Raw genomic sequence first — 15629 nt, 5'->3', positions numbered from 1 at the left:
CCTGTGCATTCACTGGCAAGCATGGTATTATTTTAGAGGGATCTTCTAAATGCATGGCTGTACTGAGTCAGCTCAGTTATCAGAATACCTCATATGTGTTCTGACAGGTCCTCTTGCAAATTCTGATGTGCCTTTGGATCAGTCAGTTTGAGCATGGTGCTCTTGTGACCTTGGATGTGATTCCTGTTTGGTGCATTCACTGTAGCACAGAGGAGCTGAAATTACAGCCATATAATTTCCCACTGACTAGTCAGATGAAGAGACAGTGACTACCAGGAAGAAGATGAGAGCTTGTAGCGATGCTTCCTTTCCTAGTCCTGTGGTGTCCTGGGAAGATCATCTTCTTTATGCAAAGAAAAGACCACAGACCTTCAATCTGAACTGGTATTTCTGTCTACTCTGTAGGGAGAGATACCATCAGTATCTCAGTAGACTGAGTCCTACTTAAACTAACTTCCATGTGACTATGAGTTTTAAGAACTGACATGTTTTAGGCAGACTCTGAGGACCTCAGCGCCATTTTGACTTGACTTGGTCATGCTTATAATCCTGTGTTGCCCAGGAATATTAATGAAAGACTGAGGCTATAAAAGATAGAGACAGATGCCTTTGATGGCTGCTTCACAATAGAGGGGGTGGGAATGGTCAGGTCCTCATCTGTTTCCTGCAGCAAATTCCAGCAAGCCATGTCATGTGCTGCCTACACAAAAGAACAGCATCATCAACTCTGAGGCCACCAAGACTTACAGGCTCGAACTCCACTTTCAGTAAGAAAGTGGGTGGCATAGCTTAGAAAAGAGAAAATGGATTCATACAAGAATAGATTTTAAAAATAAAGTTCAGGTTTACTCTGTTCAGAAATTGATCACAGCCACTCATAAACATGTGTGAGACTCTGGAAATGATTCCCATTTGTTTTGGTCAGAACTTCTCTGGAGCAACTCCACATTTTACTGTTTCATCATGTGCAGCACATGTTTATAGTACCTTCTCATTTATTCCTTATTAGTGATGGTTTAAGGTACACCACTCCCTTACCATTCAGCCCATGGATGTCCAGCAGAATAAAGAAGGCAAGGGAAGCTGGTTCCTGTTCTGTGTACATATCTACATAAAATAGATATGTACACAGATATTATTTGACGAATTCTCACTGAATAAATGATTTAACATAAAATAAAATGTCTAGCAGAAATAGAAATACAGAAGCCAACACAAACAGGCCAGTGACAAGGAACTTGTTTAATTCAACATGAATAATAGTAACTAATCTATACGCTGTACTTTATGGTTTGTAAAGCATTTCTCATAGCTGTTATTGCATCACTTACAATGAAGGAAGACAGTGTTGTATGATATGAAAAAGGATTCATCCCAGTTCCTGCATAGGACACTTGTCCTGCTGAGATCTGTCTCTTCCTTGAACAAGATCAGCTTCTCTCCTCCCCTTTTTGCCCAAGTTCCTGTACCTCTGACTTAAAGTTAGCAAGGAGTGTCTTACCTATGGCTTGCATATTTGACACCTCTCTGAGGGATGCACATTTACTTTATTTGCAAGTTCATGGTGATGTTCCCCTCAAAAAGTTGCCCCATGATCTTTGCAGGGATCCTTTTCTGACATCCTCTGAGGTTTTCTGGTTTGCTGTGGGGAGTAGCAGGAGGAATGTCACAGGAGGAATACATTCTCTCAGGATTGGGGAACATTTAATGGTGGTAAAATCACTGGCAGGGTGTGAATAAAGACTGCATTCAAACTGTTGGCATTCCTTTTCCCTTGATTGTTTTTGATATGGGGTGAGTCATCTTCAGCTGGTAGATGGTGAGACTGTTAAGAGCCTTCTGTTTATTTTCCCAGATGCTCGGCAGTTCTTGCAATTGGTGAGCTATTCCTCAGTGACCAGGGCTGGTCCTGTGGGGACTTGGGAATGGGATGCAGCAGCAAAAGCAAAACTTCTCTGCCATTCTATCTTTATGTACTAGGGAATTTGTATTTAACCAAGCCAACTTATGTTCCTTAGGGATATAAAAAGGACCATATTTTAAATTTTTAATCACAACCTCTGCCCATAGAAATGATCTGTGATATTATCCTCAGTAGACAAGATACAGCCGTATTTCTGTTTTTCACTTTCTTTATTTTTCATGTGGGGATGCTTATGTTAACATTGTTTCCACACCCACCACTGTTTCCATACCCACCACTGTTTCCACATTTTTTTTTTAAGTCTCAAAAAAAGTAGACATTCTGAAATTATACTGTCAAGCTCCTTATTCCTGAAATACTGAAATACCTCAAGGATGCTATATTGCATTCTCTTGAGGGTTTAATTTGCTTGTTTGTTTGGATAGCTGCTTACAGTAATGTTCATTTTAGCAAGATGTTTAATATTTGTTTTTCCTTTTTTGGTTATGAGTCAAAATGTCCTAGATGATAAAACATGGTCAAAATAAATAAATAAATAAAACCAAATAGATGGAGTCAAATGATGTGAACAACATGCAAGTGTGGGCGAATTCACTTTGGAAAATTTCAGAGCAGTAATTTGGCCCAGCAAGCACAAAGGATATTCAATGTTAGTTTGCTTCTTTATCCAATTTAAAACTATAGTCCAGAACCCTTATTTTTCAAATATTTATTTTGAAATCAATGATCAATCAAAATTTTAACTCTCCTTTTAATTATTAAACATCTATTTTCTTACAGATGTTCTAAGCCATTTCTATACAGGACCTATTTTGCTAGTTCATAAAATGTCACAAACTTAAGTTTTATGTTGGAATTTTTTGGAAAAGTTGTGCCAATTTACTTAGTATTTAGAGACTATAGGAAACATTACAGAAAGACTGTGATTTAGAATTTCAGAAAATGAGTGACTTCCATTCGTTTGTTATTTTAAGGCTAAATACAATGCGTAAATGCTTATTTCTAAATTTACCCCCAAAGCTAAAAAACACATCCATTAATAAGCAAAGTTTATAAAGTGAATAAGTGGCATAGCAATATCTCTTTTCTCTAATTATTTTCTTTAGAGTATAGCAATTGACTTACAGTGGAGCTATTTCCCTGTCCATAGAGTGCCATATCTGTGCATGCTTCTCTTGGTATTAGATGATTATGAGTTCTTTCCTATCCATGGGCATGTTGAGTACATCTGACTTCATGAATAGCAGTAGTTCTTATTTTTGCTGGGGTTTGAAAATGCTTAGAACCATCATAGGCCAACTATTTGAGTGTTAGTCCAGCTCTGAATGTTTATAGAATCTCATGGGCCATTTTGATGAGCTGCCAAGATTGAGTCTTACTGCTTGAGCAATTTTATCAATTTAGGTAACTGAAAAGTAGGAAAGTGAGGATATTTCCAAAGATATATAAATACTTACTTTAATATTTGTATATTGATTTGAGAATGTAAAACTTTTGTAAGATACAAAAGGCAAACTTTGATAAATGAGGCAAAAGATTTTTCCAATAACAAGACTTATGGAAAAGTCCTGTTCTTTCAAATGTATTTCTAACCTATGTGTAATTCCAATTAAATTATAGTTGCTTGTTTTCAGAAGTTGATAAGAATATATCTAAATTTCATCTAGAATTAGCTGGTAGTATAGCAAAGAAAATTTTAGACATTAATATTTTTAGGGAGGTTTGTCCTACTTATTTATAGCATTTAATAATACAAGTTTAAACATTTACATTGGTAATTATGAATAGAAATATAAAGAAACAAAAGATTCAAAGACAAACCCAGTATCACAAAGATAATACAGTTAATAATGACAAAAGGACAGTTCATTGCAAAGGACAAATATTTGGCTTCTAACAGAGACAAGTTGACAAAATCAAGATAAGAAATAATCAATCTAATATTTGTGGTAGCAAATATAATTATGACCTTTTGATGATTGAATTATGAATAATTATTTCTTTTTCCTTTCATCTGTATTTTCCAAAGTTCAGTGAACATGTATTATATGAAATAAAAAAAATTCAAGCATGTTTATAAATTAGAATAAGCAGATTTAGTTTATTAAGGTTGAATAATAGTACTTCTCATGCTATTTGAAATTGTTTCGTTCTTCAATGTGAAACAGTCATGTATCATTAACAGTCATAGTGAATGATTAATCACAGTTATGGACACTATTACTATCAGCCGTAAACAGTAACTGGTATGTCTTGGGTATTCTGCTAGAAACTCTTTGAGTTACAAAGGTGAAAAAGAAATAGAGCAATAGCCAATTGTAGCAGGGCACTGAAGGTGGATTGGTTCATCCTTCTCCTAGTTCTGGTTGATAGGTAGTGCTGCCTGGAGCAATGCATTAAAATGAACTTTGGGACTGTTTCTAGGTTCACCTTAAAGTGTGCTGATCATCTAATAATATCTACTCTTGGCCCTAGAAAAGAACAGTGCAGTATTTGTGTGCCATTCTCGACCTACTTAGGGAATAAGGTAATCTTATTTCCTATAGATCAGATGAGTACTGGGGAATGTGTGTAAGGCAACATAAGAGGTAAAAATAAAGAATTGGGGGATTTCACAGAAGCATGAAGTTACTTCTGGCTCTGGCTTCTGCAAAATCAAGCTGTTGCATGGGTTCTGTTAGAATGCTTCCTATTTTTGAAAGAAAATTCATGGTTTTCTGAAGTATACTTTCCATATTTTAGCCTCAGGAACCAAATAAATCTAAGCGAGTCTTGTTATATCATCCAGAATATACATTATGTATATTTCTGGCATGACAGTTTCTGTACATCCAGACTATGATACCATGAGCAGGTGGGGCAGTACAGGGGGCCAGCAGGTTGGAAGATAAAGGTGAAAGGGACAGGGAAGAGGGAGACACGCCTCTTCTCTGACCACAGTCCCGTGCTGCAGATCATGTGATACCACCATACTGCCCTTCACTTCTGTGGCCCATGTATGTCTTCACAATGTGAAGTGTCTGAGATGTCGTTACCAAAGTGAACTCTTCAGATTCTGTTAACATTTAACTCCAGAAGTTATTTTTCATTCCTGGCTAGTGAATTTCTAAAGCATTCTGACCACTGAAGGGCAATGACTATCAATTTTGGGAAGACTGTGATTTTTGTATTGCTGTTCTATTCTCTGGACTTACCCAACCACCGTGGGGGCAGGGCGATGGGTGACAGTGAAGGTGAACCTATGAACTCCTCCTGGGCTGTTCACCCCTCCTAGAGTGAGAATGAGTTCCCCAGATCACAGCTTATCTCTGGCTTTCCTTTCTCATTTATTTATAAACAGGACTCCACCCCACCCCACCCCACCCCACCTCAACCCCTGCTTTTTTACAGGAGCCTCGTAGGTTTCCTTTTATTTAATTTTGAGATCACTACCACTAAGACAGAGATGTAGGACTGGTAGGTTAATTTTTATGTTAGTGTTTGGGAAAATCTCTCTGTATTTTTTATCCCTCTTAACTTTGAATCATTAGTGTTTTAAGGATGGAGAGGAAGGTAGCAGTTTAGGTGCAAAATATTCCTGAGTTTTGAGTCCCTGCAGTATGTTCCTACTGCCTGTTTTCAGCCTGTGTTTGAAGCACAGCTGGAGACAGATTTCTTCAGTCTGGTGCAGCCCATTATATCTTTGGAGCAGCTTTGACCACCTTTAAGACAAAATAGTTTCTTCTCCTTTTCTTTAGTCCTGTCTTCAGTTTCTTTTGTTGATGGTCATTCTTTTTTTTTGAGTACAGGGGATTGAACTCAAGGGCACTCCACCACTGAGGCACATCCCCAGTCCCTTTTTTGTATTTTATTTAGAGACAGGGTCACACTGAGCTGCTTAGCACCTTTCTGTTGCTGAGGCTGGCTTTGAATTCTCAATCCTCCTGCCTAAATCTCCCAAGCTGTTGGGATTACAAGCGTGCACCACCACACCTGGGTGCTGTTGCTCATTCTTTAAAAACTTCAGCCAACAGTGAGCCCAGGAATCCAGGTATTGTGTAGTTCAGACATCTGCTTTCTGTTGAATAATGAAGGCTAGAGCTGAGTTGTGGGTGTGGGAGGGGCATAGTTTCTGTTCTGTGGTTCACAAGGTGAGCATGCTGTTGTTTGAAACCACTAAGTGTTTCTCACACTTGCTTCTGTGAACTGACCCATACGTGTTCCTGCAAAAGTCAATTTTGTCAGACTGGACTCATCATTTTAACCATCCCCTATGGCCTCATGTCCTTAGTACCCAAGATAGTGCCTGTAGTGTTGGGGAAGACAGAGCTGGGGATGGGATCCTCAGCAGTTGCCTTGCAGTTAGATGTAGAGGTGTACTAGGTTTGGTTGTTTAAATTTTAATGTAACAGTGGTTTGGGAAAAACATATCTCATACAATTTTTATTGTTGATTAGTATTTTACATGTACATGATATTAGAATCTTAAGGACTGCATAATTCTGCTTAGGCCATGGTGGCACATGATCGATAGCACTGGCAGTGCATATATGGCCCAAAGAAAACTTTAACTTCTGGTGAACATTATCTATTTTTTAAGACTTTATTTGTATGGTTTGTATTGTGTTTCAAACAGCACTTGTTTCTGAAGCCTTCTCTAGTCTTCCAAAATACTCTAATCATAATTACCTTTTAGTGCTCAGAAGTATAAGCTTTAATAAGACTGTCCTGGTTGAAGACCAGCTCCTGTTGAAGCAATCTGGAGCAAGGAATTAAATCTAAGTCTTAGTATACTTGTCTATAAAATGTGAATTAAAGTAATGGCCACTTCCTGGGCTTCTTGTCATGGCAAAATGAACATAAAGCACATAACATTAAACAATAAGTTCTCAATAAACGTTTCTAAGTATTTTAAAAAATTGATTTGTGTTATGTTTTATAGTGTTTAACTACAATTTGTAATGAATGCTTTAATTTTTTTTCCTAGGAGGATCACATGTATGTTAGTCAGCTTTCCTTTACTGTAAGAGAATACCTGAGACAATCAGTTTATGAGTAAGAAAGGTTTATTTTGGCTCATAGTTTTTGGAGATTAGTGACCATGATCAGGTGGACCCATTATTTTTAGGCATCTGGTGAGAGCAGGTAGCACATAATTGTGGGAGTGTGCAGCATAGCGAACAGTTTACCTCATGGTTAGGAACATAAGAGAGAAAAGAAAAGCTATGGACCCCACAGGCTCCTTTATGCGCATGTTCACCCTCAGTGATCTAAAACCTTCCGCTAAGACCCACATCTTAAAGTTTCCACCATTTCCCAATAATGCCAAACTGGAGACTAAACTTTAACCACATAGGCCTTTAGGGGCTTCTCTGGATCTGTACTGTAGCAACATAGAATATAGAAAATTCAATATTTTCGATATTCTTTTTTACTTTTGAATCACATCCAAACCAGTTCAGCTGATTGTTTCAAGCAATAAAAGCCAAATAAGTCGGTATGTGTCAGATCCTCCTGGAATAATGGCCATATTTTCACTTCGTGCTTGTGATTTTCTCAACAAGATTTTATACAACTTCAGATTCTGATGAAATTTTATTTGTATTCATCGGTGTGACTAGGCTTGAGAGTTTTGAGTCTGTTTTTATAATTACAGTCAGCCTGTGTCTTCATAATGACTCATTTCCCTGAAATGCACTTCATTCTCAAGTAATTCTGATGCATAAACCAAGAAATTAGCTGCACATTCAGCTCTTCTTTTAGGGAAAGGCTTCTTCAAACCCAGCATGATACACATTTTAAGTTATTTTTTGTTACATGGTCTCCTTATATATTCAAGTGTTCTATATTTTTGATCTGCCGTTATTTATTGACTTTGCATTTTAAAAGACAGTCTCTCTTTGTTGCCCAGGCTGTCCCTTGCACTCAGCTAAACAACCCTCAGGCCTCAGCCTGTTGAGTAAGCTGCAACTTCAGACACAGGCCACCTGGACCAGCTGTTGACTTACCCTTATTAAAAAATAATGAAGTACATTTGAAATAAATACTTTGTTACAAAGTAAGATGGCTTAAGGAAAGTAAATTTTCATACAAGAATGTTAAAAGGAATAAGCATGTTTATTGGAAAGTAGGTAACGTGATTTTAAATGGCCTAGAGTTATAGATGATTTGCTGAATCTAAAACAAGCTGAACTCTGAACTTTTGAGACGAGCAGCCGAGGAGGAGGTGCCAGTGAGGGCTGGTGTTCCATGGTGACTTCTTTGGGTGAGGAGGGGAAGCTGTCTCAGCAAGAGCATGAAATGGATGAGGGCATGGGGCAGAGGTGCTGATGATGAGTGTTGAGGCCTGTAAGTAGAGTGGTGACCAGGAAATTTGCCGTCTTCGAAAGGCTTCTCTGATAGAGTGGTATACGGAGTGCCTACTATATACAATCCGCATTGGGAGTGCAAAGAACAGGGACTACAAAGAATTGTGAATCCTGGGAAAACAACTGCTACCCTTTATCATCCTCCTGAATCTCCTCTCCTTGAATTTAGATTGCAGAGGTAGTGAAGTCCTTCCAGTTCAGTTTTGGGAAATGGGTGAACTGACTCTCAGCCACTATTTGCTCTAGAATTAGTTCTGCACGTAGGATTCTGACTTTGGTCTAGCTTCTGCCCCACGTTCCTGGAAAGATTGTTCCATGGCAAAGAGACTGTACTTCCCTCCAACTGGGAAATGTGATGTGAGCTCCTTCCTCCCGATAGTCTGGGCTACATATTCTGTTTTCCTAAATCTGTTGGAGGCCGCCTTTATCCATTTAACTTGTATGCATTATGCACCCATCGTATGCCCCTTTGATGAGTTGGAAGAAAAAGTGTCCCACTTGCAAACAGAATGTTTAGAGAAATATACAATCTGCCTAGGCTGGCGGTGACAACTCTTCCAGTAAGTCAGAGATTATAACTGGGCATCCTGCTGGCCAGACCAGGCCTGCCAGTTGTATTTTGTTTGACTGGCACTGTTGTAATTTTCTAAGACTTGAATGCCTTTTGTTAGAGCATATCATCCCTAGCTCACCAGAGTCTGTCCTTCCACATTGATCTGTAGCATGCCAAACATGCACACTGAGCTAGCTGCCTGGACCCGGAAGGTACCTGAGTATGTTCCCACGGCCCACCATTCTGGTAATGAGATCTTGGAATTTCCAAGTTGCCAAAAATTCCTGGGTATATAATCAGATCTGCTGTGTGTTCTCCTTCTCCAATTAGGAAAACTCATCCATTTAGGATAGGATATGTGGCTGCGGAAAAAATAATTTTCTACTTCTCTCAATTAAGAATCAATGAAAGACTTCATATATTTCATGCTAATGCCAAATGTATAAAGGTATTTTTTCAATGTTATTGTTTAGTTGTTTAGTGGATAATTTGCTGTATTCCATCTGAATACTGCACTAAGAATTGATATAACATCTTTTCTTTATGGCATGTTCTCATTTAATCTATGACATTTAACTCTAGAATCAAGATGAGCAACTATTTTCTTCTTCATAAGTCTGATGCTAGAATATTGTAGAGCATTGTAAGTCTTAAGAGCACTTAATTCTAGAAACCCTGCTTATAAGATAGGGATATCAAAATATGACATATACATATGTAAACATAACATATATAAACAAATTAGTATATAGTCATATAAAAACTTACTACTTAACAACTCTGAAAACCATCTCCACAAGTTCAGGGGACATTTTAATTTTAGTGAAGTATGTGTTGTCTTTGTTCATTTTACCTGGGGTTTCTATACTTTTGGGAACTGAAAAAAATAAAAATAAAATCAGATTTGTTGTCTAAACTCAAGGTACCTTAGGAAACAAATGAGGCATGCTTCGTTTCTCTCATTTTGAACACTAAAGACATCAGGAACATAACCATGTAGCGAGTTGGCAGAAAATACAGAAAAAAATGCCCAGAAAATACAGAGCCACTATTTCTTCCCTTAAGGGAATCTAACATACATATCTTGTACTTCACTGTAAAGGTTAACTGTCAGTCTATATTTGAGAAGCAAACTAATTGGTATTTCTGTGTTTATGATCTTGTATACATATAATTATATAACATTTTCAGCAGGAAAAAAATTTTCCCCCATGTAATAAATGCCACACTGTGACTGTCAGTTAAAGCTAGTAATTTAAAAAAAAACTTTTTTGACTCATAGTCATTGTATATATTTATGGGGGACAGCATGATAATTTGATACAGATATACAATGCAATGATTGAATCAACTCCTCTAAAACTCATCATTTCTTTGAGTTAGGAACCTTTGAACTCCTCTCTTCTGATTATTTTGAGACATACAATAAATCCTGAACTATGTCAATATTAAAACACTAGAGCTCGTTCCTCTGATTTAATGTATTTTGGTATTTGTTATCCAACCTCCCTCTCTACACCTTCTTCCTCACCTTTCTTAGTTTCTAGTGATCACTATTCTGTTTCTATTAGATCAGCATGTTTAGCTTCCACACATGAGTAGGAACATGCTTTGTCTTTTTGTGCCTGGCTTTCTTCACTTACCATAAATTCTTCTAGTTTTATTCATGTTGCCACAAATGGCAGAATTCCAATATTCTGTTGTGTGTGTGTGTGTGTGTGTGTGTGTGTGTGTGAGAGAGAGAGAGAGAGAGAGAGAGATACAGATACACACCACATTTTCTTAATTCATTCATTGTCAACGACACCTCATCTGATTCTGTCTTGGCTATTATGAATAGTTAAAGCTTATAATTCTAAAACAAAATGAAACACGAGAAAAGCACACAAAACTACTTCATAATAGTGAAAAAAATATTACATATTTCCCGACCATGAAATCTATTTGGAAAAACTGGAAATAAGTTCATGATTAAAGTATTTACCTTTTAGATTTTGCCAAGGTTAATGTTAACTCGTCCATCAATAGTTCACTCTGGCCAGGCATGGTGCCACATGCCTATAATCCCAGCAGCTCAGGAGGCTGAGGCAAGAGGATCATGAGTTCAAAGCCAGACTTGGCAACTTGGTGAGGCCCTAAGCAACTCAGTGAGACCTGGTCTCTAAATAAAGTATATTTTATAAAGGACTGGGGATGGGGCTCAGTGGTTAAGCAACCCTGTGTTCAATACCCAGTTCAAAAAACAAAAAAGGAAAAGTTTGCTCTAAGAATAACCTACATTTTATGGAATGGCGTGAGTTAGTGCTTTAATATGTTGGATGAGTGAGTAGACACAAAGTAATAAAAATGGGTCATTCAAGTGTAATTTCATTAAGGAGCCCATCCTGATAAATATAAAAACACTGAAGCGAAAACCAAGTTTCAAAATCTCAGAAGTGATACTTAAAATGTACTTTTGGCTTTTAAACCTTCTACCTCCACTGAAAGGGCACATAAAAGAATCTAGCTGTTGAGACCAAAAAGGAAGGGTTTTATCAAAGAACATTTCCCTGTAGAGAATTGTGCCATGAGTCTTGCTCATCCAGTTAGGTCTCCCATCATCTCAAGTAAAAAAGGGCTTCAAGGAAACTAAAGACTTGCTATGTTTCTCCTGCAGTCTCCTGGGGATAAGTGAAAGTGGAGCTGAACAAGCAGCCATTCTGTGGAAGTGAGGAGGGGTAGATGCCATAGTCATTTTGAGAAGACCAGCTTTTCTTTTGGATAGAGCTCTGCGTGTTTCTTATAGACCAGTTTGGGCCAGGAGCATCGAAGAGTGGGAATGAGAATGATTCAGGTCCTGTTACACAAGGCAGTCAGGAGAGAACACAGGACTTCAGCCAACAAAAGTTTTATCTCAGATGCTTCATGAGGAGCATTTGCAGGGCTGGCTTCAGGGACTTGTAACCTGTGGCATTGCAAAGGCCATGTGATTAAACACTGGGCTCTTGTCATCTTGAAATTTTAAGTTTTGGGGAGTGTGGGGCCTCCAGGTTTGCCTTTTGCTCTGGGTCCTGAAGATTAGGTAGCCAGTACTAAATTTGTGACCTACCTTGAGAAAACAGGATGAAAGAGTCCCAGCAGTGGTGAGGGAGTAGCCCTTGAAGGAAATCACCAAGGACACCATGAGAAAAGAGTAGACCTTAAATATTTACCACACTCAATTGACAAAGATAGCAGACCAACTAATAAAAGGCATGTAGAACTTTCCTACTTCCCTCACCTCTTTCTTTATCCTCCTACAGCACCTGTCAACAGAGAAGATGAAGCCAGCTTAGAAAGAGGAGAAAAGGCTTTGCTATGTACTCCCTTGCCAGGTGGAGAGTGTTGGCCTGCAGTAGATGTTAGCTGAGGAAGAGAGACAGCCACAGATTTTCAAATAACTAGAATGGGACTGTTCTGTGACTTAAAGTGACTACTATAGCACTTTCATTAAATGGAATTGCTTAGAAATACCATGGGGCTGTGCAAGTTTTTCTCCAGGACTGTGGGGAGAATTACATTGAATTCATGTTAAGGGAAAGTGAAGTACAAAATGGAATTGCTTTTGAAATTGCATCTCTCAAGTGATACTTATTCAATATATGTATTGATTACATAATTGAATTTGAAGAACTTAGAAGCACCAAATGCTTTTAACTCATAAATGTTGTTATCTTTTAAATTTAAGATAATTTTCTGAAAGGTAGCTTAAATTTACAGTGAAACCGCACTTTTTGTGCATTTTATTTCTTAATATTATTTGGTAGTAGGAAAAGAAATGTTAGAATTTTTTTTCCCATTTGTCCTAACACTTGGGTTCATCTAGTTGGTGGTTTGTTGACAGTGTAATAAAAATGTAATAATTGTTTAATGCAGTCACCTTTAAGGTGAGGAACCATATATAATATTTTTTTTAGATAACATGTTTAACATTTGACAGAATTAAGCTTGATTTATTTTAACTTAGTTTTTCAATGGCAGTAGCATAGAATATCTTTTTTTTTTCCTAGTAACTATTCCAAAATGACCTCAATTAGGAAAAATGTTGATGGCTTTCAATATATTTCTTCTGCTAGTGTTCCATTTTATGCAGATTGTTATAGACTAATTATAGAAAATTGCATTTAGTGTTATTCATTGGTGTGAAATTAACTTTATTACCCATGAACTGACATTTAGAGTAAAATGGGTTATATTCTTTCCTGGGATTCTGTGAACTATATTTTAATGATATTCAACCACAAGGAGATAATTGCATTTTTAAAAAATCTGTTGAAGTCTTTTATAGTTGGTCAAACTTTACAAAATATGAATCCTGTGATTTGATCTTTTTTACATAAAAAATTTAGATTTTTTTCTAGCAGATATTTTCATAATGTCATTCAGGCTAGAAAATTCCTTATAGGGGATTTATTTGTTGTGACTTACCTGATTATTATTTGAACTATAAATTATATCATAGAGATAATTTTGTTTATTTTTGAAGTTTTGCTAAAAGTTATTTTGTCAATATTTTTTTATTTTACTTTGTTCTTAATTTTTTAAATGTTAATTTTACAGATTTGAGGGGTACAATGTTACTATTTTGGGGGGGGGAAACTTACTGAATTCAGGGGCACTTGACCATTGAGCCACCCCAGCCCTGTTTTGTATTTTATTTAGAGACAGGGTTTTACTGAGTTGCTTAGCACCTTGATTTTACTGATACTGGCTTTGAACTCGCCATCCTCCTGCCCCAGCCTTTGAGTTGCTGGGTTTACAGGCGTGCACCACTGTGCCTGGCCACAATATAGTGATTTGATACATTTACATAGTGTGTAATGACCACTAATTTTATTTTAAATTGGAAAAGACTATAAGTAGAATTTGGATCCCTGAGGGGGCATCATGTGAAAAACTATATTTGGATCATTTGTAATATAAAAGACTATTATTTTCAGGGGGATACTTGGATTGTAAACCAGCAGCACTTTACTAAGATACATAAGCAGTCCTTTATATTTTTTATTTTGAGATAGGGTCTCATTAAGTTGTTTGGGGCCTCATTAAGTTGTTGAGGCTGGCCTGGAACTTGTGATCCTCCTGTCTCAGCCTCCAAACCACTGGGATTAGAGGCGTGTGCCACTGTGCCTAGCTTGAAGACTGTTCTTAAGGGAAAGTGTTTAGCTTTCCATCACTGGGACAGAATATCTGAGGTAATCAACTTAAAAGGTGGAAAGGTTTATTTGGTTCATAGTTTCAGAGTTTTCAGTCCAGGACCATATGGTTTATGGGAAGCAAAGTGAGAGGAAAAGGAGGGTCCAGGGTCCTACAAGGGCATGGTCCCTTGACCTAACTTCCTTACACTATATCTACTTCCTAAAGGTTCTACCACTCCTGGTAACACCACAGGCTGGGAATAGCCCTCAACATATGGACTTGGGGGAGGGCATTAAAATATTGCAGCTATAGCAGAAAGAAAAATTTTAAATGAGCTGAATGGCATGCCAGGCTGGTCAAAATTGGGGTCACATTGGGCTTTTGCTCACCACCTGACCTCCTGAGCCATTACTCAGAGCAATTGTGAACATCATTTGGAAAGGTAATCATAAAACCTTCTTCTAAATATCTTTCTGTATATTTGTATTTCTTTCTTCAATACAGTCTTCTATTTTCATCCTAGGCTCGCAGGAAGGAGGTGTTTATCCAGGAACGGTATGGGAGATTTAATCTAAACGACCCATTCTTGGCACTTCAGAGAGACTATGAAGCAGGTGCTGGTGACAAAGAGAAGAAACCAGTTTGTACCAATCCCCTCTCCATCCTTGAAGCAGTCATGGCCCACTGCAGAAAAATGCAAGAAAGAATGTCCACACAGCTGGCTGCTGCTGAGAGCAGACAAAAGAAGGTAATGAGGCTTTCATTACTGATGTTTTATGGTCATTTCCCCATGATGCAGGGTAAATGAAGAAACTATCATTGAGGTAGATGCTTGTTGCTAAATATTGTATTTTCAGGGGGAATTGGGATAAGTACTTTGATTGGCAAAATGCTACAGGTTCTCGTGTCCCTTTTAAAATGCAACTTAAAATGCAACAGAAGGCTGGGGTTGTGTCTCAGTGATAGAATGCTTGCCTAGCATGTGTGAGGCACTGGGTTCAAGTCTCAGCACAGCATATAAATAAATAAAGCCTGTTGACAACTAAATAAATATTTTAAAAAATAAAGCAATTTTTAAAATCCTTAAAAAAAATGCCATGGAAAGTAACAGTAAATCATAAGGGAAGTTTGACAAAGAAATTATGTTTCCCATGATGGTTACTTTGAAACTTTCTTTAAAAGATGTATTTTTGAATTTTTTTGTTTTTGTTTTTGTTTTTGTGATGGGGCTGGAGAGCCTTTATTATCCCAGAGCAGTAAGACTTGCTTAGCTGCATGGTGGCTCAATCCAGCATGCAACCAGTGCTCTCTGATCATATGGGAGCATCCCTAAGTTATTTTATCCAGCACCTGTCTAAAATATTTGTTTGCAATCAGAAATAATTTTATTATTTTAGTTTTTGTTATTTCTTTGGGAAACGAAATATCAAATAGAACAGAATGAAAGTTTGCATGACTTATCCAGTGTCACAATGTGTTGTAAAGTATTGGTGAGTGTCAAATTCACTTCTGAGATGCAATGATTGGCAGCTGCAGACCTCCTGCTCATACATGTCCATTTGAACCCACCTCCTTCCCCTTTCACATTCCTTGCACTGGAGTACATGCTTCAAAGAATACTAAGCCTGATTTTTTTTTTTTTAAAAAA

At 37.5% G+C, this 15629-nt stretch overlaps 1 protein-coding gene across 2 annotated transcripts in view; it reads left to right on the top strand.

The window, feature by feature from the left end:
* The window catches only part of Cttnbp2 (cortactin binding protein 2), a 141110-nt gene that overhangs the window by 35026 nt on the left and 90455 nt on the right, over positions 1–15629 (top strand). For both annotated transcript variants that reach the window (XM_076861726.2, XM_076861734.2), the window contains one exon: positions 14505–14729. In XM_076861726.2, the coding sequence (XP_076717841.2) occupies positions 14505–14729 (225 nt within the window). The remainder of the gene's footprint in view (positions 1–14504; positions 14730–15629) is intronic.

This window comes from Callospermophilus lateralis, chromosome 1, assembly GCF_048772815.1.
Source record: "Callospermophilus lateralis isolate mCalLat2 chromosome 1, mCalLat2.hap1, whole genome shotgun sequence".
Taxonomy (NCBI): Eukaryota; Metazoa; Chordata; class Mammalia; order Rodentia; family Sciuridae; genus Callospermophilus; species Callospermophilus lateralis.
The sequence above is the reverse complement of the archived record's forward strand: the minus strand, read 5'-3'. Positions and strand labels throughout refer to the sequence as shown.